The sequence below is a fragment of the Amblyomma maculatum genome, chromosome 1, assembly GCF_055883805.1.
Source record: "Amblyomma maculatum isolate TAMU_Amacu chromosome 1, ASM5588380v1, whole genome shotgun sequence".
NCBI classification, from domain to species: Eukaryota; Metazoa; Arthropoda; class Arachnida; order Ixodida; family Ixodidae; genus Amblyomma; species Amblyomma maculatum.
This window is the reverse complement of record NC_139344.1, coordinates 455,342,158-455,352,868: the sequence shown is the minus strand read 5'-3', so window position 1 is coordinate 455,352,868 and position 10,711 is coordinate 455,342,158. Positions and strand designations below refer to the sequence as shown.

At 43.9% G+C, this 10,711-nt stretch overlaps 1 protein-coding gene across 1 annotated transcript; it reads left to right on the top strand.

Annotated features, from left to right (window-relative positions):
- Nucleotides 1-1,567: 1,567 nt before the first annotated feature.
- Nucleotides 1,568-8,857, top strand: LOC146209715 (uncharacterized). Its single transcript, XM_084603065.1, has 5 exons — nucleotides 1,568-1,769; nucleotides 3,381-3,520; nucleotides 5,134-5,222; nucleotides 8,106-8,326; nucleotides 8,573-8,857. The coding sequence occupies exons 1-5, from the start codon at nucleotides 1,720-1,722 to the stop codon at nucleotides 8,766-8,768; spliced, it is 696 nt and encodes a 231-aa protein (XP_084459191.1). The 5' UTR covers nucleotides 1,568-1,719; the 3' UTR covers nucleotides 8,769-8,857.
- Nucleotides 8,858-10,711: the final 1,854 nt, after the last annotated feature.

Below are 10,711 nucleotides of genomic sequence, written 5' to 3'. Positions count from 1 at the left end.
CTTCCTGAACAGCCTTCCTATAGACTTTTCCTTTCTTTTGACTAAAGGAAGTTTCCTTTGAGCTCACCTTGTTTAGACTTTCACTTCTTTTGACAGAAGGAAGCTCATTTTTAAACTGGCTCTCTTTGGCAATACAATAATGACCTTCCTTTGTTTTTCCTCAAGTAAAGAGAAAGTTCTCTTTACTCTTTGTGCATCATACCTTCTTTTTTTTTTGTTCTTAAGCGAAAACATACGAAGCTCATTTTTCTTTTCATCTATACTTCTCTTTTTTTTTCTTTCATTAGTATCCCTTGCCATTTTTTAACTTCTGAACTTTTTTGAATAAACCAATTATACATTTATCAAAATATACAAAATCGCATTCGTTTCTTTGTTGTGCAAGTAAACATCATTTTAATTTTTTTTTCATTTTATATTAAGTCCATGCTTTTTTTTCACGCGCTAGATCTTATTTTTAGCGCAAGTTTCTTCTTAGTCACCACACAAGGACCAATAATATTCACCACCTTCCTTCCTTTGTCCTTAAGTGTAAAGATAACTTTCTTTTCATTCATTTCTTGTGCTTATTTTTGTGTGTGTGGCATTACTTGGTCTATTTCTTGCCCCTCTGAATTTTTTAAGATAAAATATAATATATTCAAGAATTTTCATACATGTTAAAGAATGCCAGGTGGTTCTAATTCATCGCTTTCGCAGCCCGCTGGTTCGATGGCGATGCATGCGCGAGACGGCATGTACATACATCCGTGACCGCTGCTTCAGCACTCTGACACGGTACGCAACAACGCTCGGCGCAGGGCTGGCAGGGTTCGTCAGTATTTGCGTCGGCATTGCAGCCTGGCAACTCTTGGCTCGCAGCGACGCCAAGGGCGACGCTGTTAGCAAGCGCGGCCTGCTTCCGTCGTGATTTAGTGCACTTCGGTACGGCGCGACGTTGACGTCGCGCAAGTACGCTTTTACCGTGGTGGCATTTCCAGTGCGTTCGACGGGTAGGCGGTTACCGCAGCACCATCGATAACGGCTTCAAAAGCCTGCAGTTAAATGCACTTCACGATGTGCCTAGTACCGGATGTCACATTGTTCACGAAAGTCAAGCTTGTTTACCTCCTATCACAGTTTAGACCAGCAATTAATACGTTAGGGACGTCGGTACGTCGGTACCATCACGCACAGAAGCCCCCGCAGCCGAGGTTACGAATACTGCCAGTAAAAGCAACGTTCTCACGGCGAGTAAAACCAATGAAGATTGACATGCACCACAAGAATTCCGCAGGAAAAAAAAGGGCGCTGCAGTTGCTTGTGGCAATAATTTGCTTAAATTATTTTGTGTTCTGTTACGCATCACATATTACTACTAAAAAAACAAACGTTTAAGGTTGTTTATAAATTATAAGTTTTATTTTGAAAGTTTGTGAAGTTTGCAAAAATGCATTTAAAAGTTTGCAATGGCGCTTGAGACTCTAGCGCTATCGTTTTCGTGAAAACAGCCGGCGGCATGCTTCACTATGTGTTTCATGACCGTAGGAAGTTGATTGTTCGCGTTCGTTGTGTTCGTCGTGTTTTCAGTGCAAATGGCTGATCATGTCTTGGTTAAATGGGCGACCGCTCAGAAGTGGGACGTATACCCTGTAAAAAACCTACAATCAAAAGAACTGCAGGCGAAACTGATGGATAATCCAAAATACTGGAAGATTATTCCAAAGCAAGGAGTACTACATGCCCAGTGGAGGAGGGGTCGTACTCTCCTACGTTCATTCTCGGAGTGGGTAAGTAGTCAAACGTCTCTTGTCTCTTTTCGTATTCGTGTCTTAATAATGTTTACCTGTGAAACACCTTCCTTTGCTACTCGCGGTGAGTCGTGTCGCGAAGTTCTTTACATGCCCGCATTACGACCGCATTGTGTTAACCGGCAGGTGACAGTAGTGCACATGGTGAACGAGGTAGACAGTTGATTCCGGGAATTACGTGAAATTAAAACAAAAATGCATAATGAACCGGATTTGCGGAAATAAGAAGTAGAATAAACGCGGCTGCTGTCGTTACGTGGACCTGATTCTCCCTGTTTACACAGCAAATGGCATTTTTCAGTGTTTCGTGATAACAGGAGTAGGCCTCCCAATTTGGGCTCTATAAAAAAAAAAAAAAGAAAACACCCTGCCCGCACCGTCGTCTCGGAACGGTGCGGCATGGAGAATGGCAGCTCCTTGATTATTGAAGCTGATTTAGAACAAGTTTTAAAGATGCCCAGGGTGCTCGTTCCGAGACAATTGGTAGTGTAGCAGCGAAACGGACGCTTTCACAGCTGCAGGCGACTGAAGTTTAAGCAGATAAAAGCGCCTAACGTGTTGTCGCATTCATTTACTTTCATATTCATTTGTTTGTTTCTTTTTATTGAAGCGTCAAACATGCTTCCTTTCTTCGCTACCAGCCATTCCTCAGATTTCGCGCAGAGAGAGAAAACTTTATTAACAAAAGGGGGAAAAAAAGTGTGTGGTGGGGAGGCAGTGTGTGGAGTCTCCATTCTAAGATTCCAGTGGCCTGGGCTGCCGCTTTTGCCTGAGTTACCAGCCTACGCTGGGTTGCTAGGTCAGAGCATAGCAAAGCAAGCAGTGATATCAGTTACCAACAGCATAATGCTGCAATGGTTTTTAGCTGCCGATGTAAAAGTTGCTCCCAGTGCATGGGGTACGGCCAACAGGTGGAAGGGCACCGCTCTCTCCACTTCATTTTCAATGCTGCCGTTGCACTTTGCCACTACTTCTGGATGAGGCTATCTGCCACGGGATCGCATGCTCCCTTTCATAAAGCTCACGACTGTACATGGGTACAATCCCAGCATTCATGGCCGCATTTCAGTGGAGGTGAAATGCAAGTTGACTGTGTACTGTATGATGTCATTTGCACATTAAAAAACCCCAGGTGAGCCCACCACTACGGCATCCCTCATCGCTATAGCTTAAGTCGCTTTGGGACATAAAACACCATGAACCTACCATAAAGCAGAGTGGCTATGTTTTACGGTATGCGTGGGAGCTCAAACTGTTCTTCTGGAAATGCATGCTCAAGTGGGCATTCTGCCCACTTGAGCAGTAGTGATGCTGGATGGTGTCAGCTCGCAGTTAAACATTACCATGTCCTTTTATGTGCCAAGGTTTGCTCAAGGGCTAATGTTCCTCCTTAAGAAGTGTTGCTTTGAACCCTAAACAGTGTCCATGCTACGTTTCTCTTGTCAGTGGTCTTCATTTGGTCACTATTTTGCTAATCTCATGTGTGGAACCAGATATCTGCGCAATGCGTTATACTGAATAATTTTTGTATGATGCATTTGAGTGCAAATACAATTTAGTGAATAGACCTTGCCACATGTCGTTTTGCAGGAAAGCTGCAGCTGTGACAAAATGTCTAAGCCAACAGATGCAAAAAAGAGAGTCCTGGAGCTTGAGGATGAAGTGGGGTCTGCAAAAAAAAAGAATGAAGAAATATAAGGCCGCAAGGGATGAAGCACGTCAGATGCTTGGTATGTGATCGCTTTTTTCTGAAGCCATTGGAATGCTGATCTCCATTGCCATGAGACTGAAATTATTTGCTGTGTCACCAGATGCTACGTAAAGCATAACAAATTCAAGTGCTAACTCTTAAATGAATAAGACCTCTTGGTCTGTAGCACGTCCTAGTAAAAGCACCAGTAAGATTATGTTGCTGCAATAAGGCTCCCCCTACACTGAGGATTAGGATTGGTGTTCCTCCTGTAGTTGTCTTTGCGACACATTATAGGTGGTGTACAGTAGTGCTCAGCTACACCGTGGCGCTGCTGCATGACGCCACCAACCACCATGCTTGCAGTGCACGTAGCAGGTGAACTGTTGCCACTCCTGCTCTGCAAGCATGCTTTGTTTGTGTTACAGTGACTTGCGTGTCACATGTCATTGCTTGGGATCGGCATGCATCCGAGATTGAGCCTGTTGTCGTATGTGATAGCTGCATGAAAATGCATGGTAAACAAATGCCACTCAAGGTGAGCACCTGTGCTGATTTGTGCTGCTCAAGCCGAGGCCGAAAAACGGGCGCGGGATTGGGTTCCTTTCTGTTCTGGAGTGGTCGGTGACAACAACGCTCCAGTGAAGCCGGAGAGCTGCATTAGGTTCAAACACATTCACGGGTTATAAGTTGTAGCCAGATGGCTGCGGCAGGTCTGTGGTGCTCTTGCATTACTGTGGATGGCGTATCTGAATGGAACCCTTGATTCCCTCAGATTTTAACCTCAGAGTCTCCTGCAAATGATGAGGTGCATCTAGAATGAGCGCAAGAGGGACAGCAAAAAATCTAAATTTGTATGAAATTATCATATGTGTCCTCATCCTGTCTTGAACCTTGGAATCGTTATGGCATGCGCTTCATTTTCCTGTGCCATTTTGGTCACTTAGGTGGTGTTTTTTTTTTCACAACAGGAAATTTATGCTTGTCCAAGCTCGGCACCTGGCTCAGCAATCTGCCTAACTTAACTCGGTCACTACACCATGTTAGCAAATGTCGACACGAAAGACAGACACGAGATAGGTGAAGCATGGGCTATCGAGTATCAGCTACACACGAGTGTCAGCCTTTGTCCAAATGTATGGCGTATTGCTGCCGCCATACATGTATATTGCATGCTGACCTCTTCAAGGCCCTTGCTACCGACAAACTGTTTCAGGGATGTGATCTGACTAACTTCTGTTAAAGCGCTCACAGCTATCTCGGCATCATCATTCCCACCCATGAATTCATTCTAAGCAATAGCAGCACCCGTCAGTTGCACTGTAGTTACAACGTCCTCCGCAGTTAATTCAATCCAGGCATTTCCACAGCGAACAAAGAGATCAGAAGTGGGATGTCAGCATTGGCTTCATCAATTGCTATCAGCATCCCCTAGATTATGTACCGCTGATAAGGCGCCTTGAGTGCGTGAATGATGCCAGTGTCTAGCAGCTAAATTTTGAATGGCGCATTTGGTGACAGAAAAGGGTTGGTCATGCAGTCAAGGGCAAAGAAAAGGCGGTGGTGAATGTGGTGAATGTTACATGGGCTGCTGCTGCTAGTGATGAAATAGTATGTTTTGTTCCAGCTTTCCTTTTTTGTTTTTTTTTTCAGATGTTGCTGAGCTGGTCAATCAGCTGACGGAATCCGTTAATAATGCTGCGTGTACACCACAAGCAGTTGGGCTGCCAACCGAGGCTCAGGTTAGTTGCTTTAGTCTAGTGTCTGCATGGTTGTGCTCATTACTGCCTTTCTCGATAAAACTTTTTTAAGGGTCACACAAGAACTTGGTTCTAGCTTTATGATAGCACTGCCACAAGTCATGCACTTCCATTGAGAAGTGTGCAGGGATAGGGAAACGAGGAGCTCATTATCCATGTGAATGAAGTCAGCAGTCACTGAATTCAGAGATAGGCAAGAAGCAATGCTCTTTATGATTGGTTGGCTCTTAGGGTTTAATGTCCAAAGCGACTCAGGCTATGAGAGATACTGTAGTGCAAGGCTCTGGAAATTTCGACCACCTGGGGTGCTTTAACGTGCACCAACAACACAGAGCACACGGGCGCCTTGCGTTTCGGCTCCACTGAAAAGCGGCTGCCCTGGCTGGGATGCTGTTTATGAGGCTGGGCTCAGACTGCATAATTAGTAGCAAACTGATATTTTTAAGTGAATGTCAATTTGATAGAAACGACAAAAGACAGACAGTGCTATTTTCTTAAATTCGTCAAAACAACCATAAAAAAAAATCCCAACTGCTTCCTTTCATTTTAGTGACTGTTACTTCATTCGTGTGTATATTGATTTGGAAGAGTTTTTGTGAAAGCTGTAGTGATCGGAAGTGCAAGGTTACTTTTGTTTACGCTTCCTGTTGAGCATACTTCGCTTGGGCTATAGCAAAGCCCTTTTCATCAGAAAAGAGATTTCCATTAGCTTGTTTAATATTCAGCAATTTCTTAGGTTATCGATCTCGGAAGGCCATCTTTTTGCACTACAACTCGAATGACGCAGCTGGTGCTCCTCTAATCAGTCATTTTAGCGACTTGGGCCAGTCATCATGGTATTCAAGCTAATGTGCATATAATCAATCCACTTGCACCTGACAGCCACCTGCAATGTCACTCTGGCAAGTCAAAGGCAATTAACCACCATGGTATTGCCAGGAGGGTCTCCTTTGAGAAGGAGTTGTGGCTTCTTAAGCTGATCCAACAATAGTTCAATTTCACTTTATCCCCTTGAGCACTATTATTTCGAGATTTCTAGCTAAAATTGCTTAAAATTACGATATCGTTAAAGGCCCCATTACATGAAAATTTGTTGTCTGTGTTGTGAGTGAAACATCAAGAGCATGGCGCTGGCAAGTGGCATGGCCGAACACGCATTCTTCGATGATTTGTGTGGCTTAACGAGACCACATGATATCCAAAAGTTAGGAGGAGCTGCTAACTCCGGTCGTTCATTTGAGTTGGGAAGGTGAAATACGAATCAACATTCCAGTGCTCTTCAATGCTGAGTCAGGCTTGCTACACCTAGGCTACGCAGACATGTTGATACAGCTTGGTTAAAGCAGGGCTTTATATGTTGGGTGGTAGCCTACACTGGTCGCATCATACCCTTAAAGGCGGAGCTTAAGTGTCCCTTTAGTTTTTATTTTTACTGCTGGTTTCTATTGGTAGTGTAATAAAAAAGGAGGTATCCGAGACAAAAATATTTGAACCAGAAACTAAGTCAAATGAGCACAGTGAAGTTTATTGCTCATTACGTGAAAAATCAACTGCCCGCCAATAAGCAGCAATCTAGTCGAGTAACATATAGCGAGGTAACTGGAAATGTTTTACAAGGGACGACCAAGAATGGAAGCCCAGGGGGTTTCATCGGAATGTTGTCAATTTTCATCCACTGACACAGAACTCGCAATAGTATCGTCTGAGCTGTCATCATCTTCGTCGGAAGAACTACTCATGTCATCACTGTCGTCTTCACTTCCCATAACAATGCAAAAATTGGTGTCTGAGCCATCTTCGGAGGGCGAGGATGGCAACAAAGAAAAGCTTCTTTCCCGCGATGACGCGCCAACAGTGCATGCGTTGCCTCTACCAGGCACCATTTTTCTCATTAAGGCTGCTTAAAAGGCTTTCAAGCGGTAGAACAAAAAGCTGTTAACGGGTCAGTGGTGCCATCTGTCAAATGGCGCATGACCTAAGCCACAGAGGAGCGCTGTACTCACCTAAAACTCTCAGGGTGAGGATCTATCCTGCAAGGACAAGCACTCGTCCAAAATGGCTTGAGGGCATCTTTGCAAGGACGAGCTGCTTGTCCAAAGCGCTTGAGGGGTTAAATTATGAAAGCTACCTGTGCAAGCTGGAAACTAAATGTTGCCTCAAAGTAGCACATACAGAGCAGGGAGTGCATGCTTTTGCTAAACCTTCATTGGCAGTTTTTTTAATTGGTTGAGCTTCTGATGTACGAAAATGATGTTAGTATTTTTAAACAGGAGGTGACAATGTGGGCACTGTGCTCTGTCTAAACTGGCTTTTAATGGCCTTTGCAATGTTAATGATGAGTAAATCCCTTTATTTTCTGACTTAAAATCTGTTTTTTTTTTTATTGTTGGAATGCAAGCATAAATTAGGTCGTTAAAAAATCTCTTATTTCTTGTTTTTTCTTCTGCTATAGCAATGCACTATTAGCGCTCAGTCCTTTGCGGGGCATTATGTGCCCTCTTTTTGGCTAGTTACTTTAAATACATATTACACAATTGTCAGGTTACACTAATAAAAATGTTAAAAGATGTTTGGCCTGATTCAAAATTAGATCAAAACACCGCTCGGGAAGGTGTCAAAAACATCCAATAGTTTTCGTATGCCTTCATTGTTGTACATGTTAAAGTACGGCTTCTTGAATGTGTATTTTTACTTGCAAACAAATGACCTTAATTATGCATTTTGGGGTTTCTTTGAATGTTCTTAAGCTGGTCTAAGTTTTTTGTTGTTTGTAAAGCCCCTTCATTTTCTTATTGCATATCAAGGAATATTGTTGTATGTTACAATACTGGTCATAGTACTAATATTTGCTTTTTGTTCTTGCAGGTGCACACTGGCAGCAATATTATGGTAAATCAGCAGTTGATTGACCGCATGAAACTCAGTGCGGGCAATCAAGCAACAAAGTTTGCGTGTAACTTGGTGCGGGTTGTGTTCTCACCCGAAGAACTGGAAGAAAGCTCACTCTATGGCCGTGTCTGCAATGCCCGCAAGGAACAAGCTCCAAAAAAAGGCACTGGGCTGCCCAAAATTGGATGCTGTTATCTGTAAGTCCTCGAGCTCATAGCCTGTGCATGTGATGCAAGAGCATTCTGAAATATTGTCCAAACAGCTGACTTTTCAGTGATGGTCAGGGCCATAATGCTTGCCTTAATGCATAATGCTGTGGTGCCTGCATGGCGGTCACACTGTCCGTGCTCTGTATATTTAATTTACAAAAGCTAAGGAAGGCTGGATGGACTCTAGCTTGTTCATTGCAGTCATGCTTCTGATGTTTTTTTTTCTTTTTGCAGCCTACACCTGCTTGCTCAATGGAGTACTAGCCAAGGTGGTCACCGGCAGTTGCGCAAGTTTGCACTGGGATTGTGGACAGTGATCCAATTTTTTGTCGCAGGGTCTTCGAAAGCAGGCCTAATTGCAAGGCCTAAACAGAGGAAGTACATCTATTCAAATAAATATAAGCTCATACAAACAAATGTTTCAGTCTGAACCTACTTCCTTCGAACATCCACCAAATATCCCATAGTCATCATTCCTTCGAACTTCCTTTGAACCAATAATTGGCCACTGCCTGTGAACTCAACTCAATCTGACAACGGCCTGTTCCCTGGGAGCTCAAAGGAAATTCACAGGAAATTCACAGGATGGTCAGAGAAAGTTAATTCACTGTGAATTCAAAATCAGTAGCCAATTCTCAGTTCAGAGGAAGTTGCTTCCTTCTGACTTTTTTGAGTTCACATTGAACTCAAAGGATGTTCCCATTTTTATAAGGGCTAGCCGACACCGCTCAACGGACGGTAAAGCAGAGAAGGAGGTATGAGCTTACAGCTTACGATTAAAGAACTGCAGCCGTTCTGGGAAAGACAGGACACCAAAAGCACCAAATTGTTGTAGGTTTATACACTGCGTTTCAAGGAATTTAAATTTTGTAGCCGAAATGGTTATGTACGGAGAGCGGGCAAAGCTGTCTAAAAAGCTGATTGGATCTTGCTTGTGAAAGTTCTGGGCTTGAAAATTGTCATTACAGCTCCTGTATTCTTTAACCAACGAGCAAGGTTTTCATGGAAACATAGGAATATAGATTTAAATTTTTTGTTCATTTTGTTTCCAGCATGCATTCACTCATTTCGAGCGCTGCTGTCTTGAGACTTATACCGGTTTCCATTGGGCGAACAGGAGCACTTTTAGAGGCACTGAAAGTGCTCTCGCGAGTTTCGGCGCCTACCAGTGGTCGAACAGGAGCAGTAGTGTTGTGTTCGATTAGCAGATGAGGCACGCTTTTGGGGTCCCGAGAGCAGCCGATAGCTCCGTCGCCAGCGGCGGAGTACACGGAGAACAGAGGAAGTCACGTGACCTTTTTGACGTCACTTCTGGTTATTCGCCCGGAGCCAGGGCCCGGGCAGGACGGTCGAGAAAAATGGCGGAATACGGCAGCGGTGGCGTTCGGCCGGCGGATACGGGCAACGCGAGCGCAGTAAAAGTTTGATCACATGACGCCTGGCGTCACACGCTCCCCCTCGATACGCTGCTCTCCGAGCAGCGTGAATATTCCGTTGGGAGAGAAGAACGCACGTCCCCAATGCTCTCGTGCGCTGCTCTGGCTGCTCATTCCTCTTGCTCCTGTTCGCCCAATGGAAACCTGTATTACAGCACATTTCTGGTAACTAGCGCCCGTCTTTCTCCTGTCTTCCAGTGCACTGCCGTCTCTTAAGTGCAGTTTCCTAACGCAAACATAAATATTTTTGGAACCACCCTCATGGAGAACTACATCATATTCGTAGGCGTACCTGTACGTAGTTTAGGGTAGAATCAAATTTGTTCAACTTCGAGGCAGCTACGGGAGAGTAAGCATGAAATACGAACCTGTTAACGCAATTAAAAGGGTTAGCTAAGCAGTTAAAAGCAAAATATTCAATATGTCCAGCATATAAGGTTTCATCCTTGGAAGTCAGCAGCTGATGTAGTACCAAAATATCTAAAATCTCGGAAACTAATGCACTAAAAATCTACTCGTCGTTCGACTTCTGAGCGCCATATTTTGTCTCTTAAGGCTGTTGCCCCACACTCGGTACTCAAGTTGCTTCTACATAACTGACACAACGCTGGTTTCTCCATCAGGCAAGCTGCTAATGCTTCCGTTCCGCCTTACTTACTGATGTTGAGCCGGATGCTGAGGAACAGGATTCGTCTCGACAGCTTTCCGCTTCTGGCTTCTTCTTCTACATTGGTAAATGCACTTACCCACGAAGGGGATTGGTCAGCGTTTAGTGTTGACTGCCAAATGTACTACAAATACTGAATTAGTGTAATTGTAATATGTCAATTATCAACTAAACAAAACACCTAAAATTGCAGATCCCAGAATTAATGAAAGGGGGGAAAATACGGAGTAAAAATTTGGAAGTTTGTAAATTTGGAATGTAGTTAGCAAG

Bases quoted from the DNA above. Each gene is read 5' to 3' on its own strand.
- LOC146209715 (XM_084603065.1), top strand. From the start codon at position 1,720: ATGCCCAGTGGAGGAGGGGTCGTACTCTCCTACGTTCATTCTCGGAGT. The intron at 1,770-3,380 runs GTAAGTAGTCAA...GTCGTTTTGCAG, and splicing joins TACGTTCATTCTCGGAGTGG to GAAAGCTGCAGCTGTGACAA. The intron at 8,327-8,572 runs GTAAGTCCTCGA...TTCTTTTTGCAG, and splicing joins AAAATTGGATGCTGTTATCT to CCTACACCTGCTTGCTCAAT.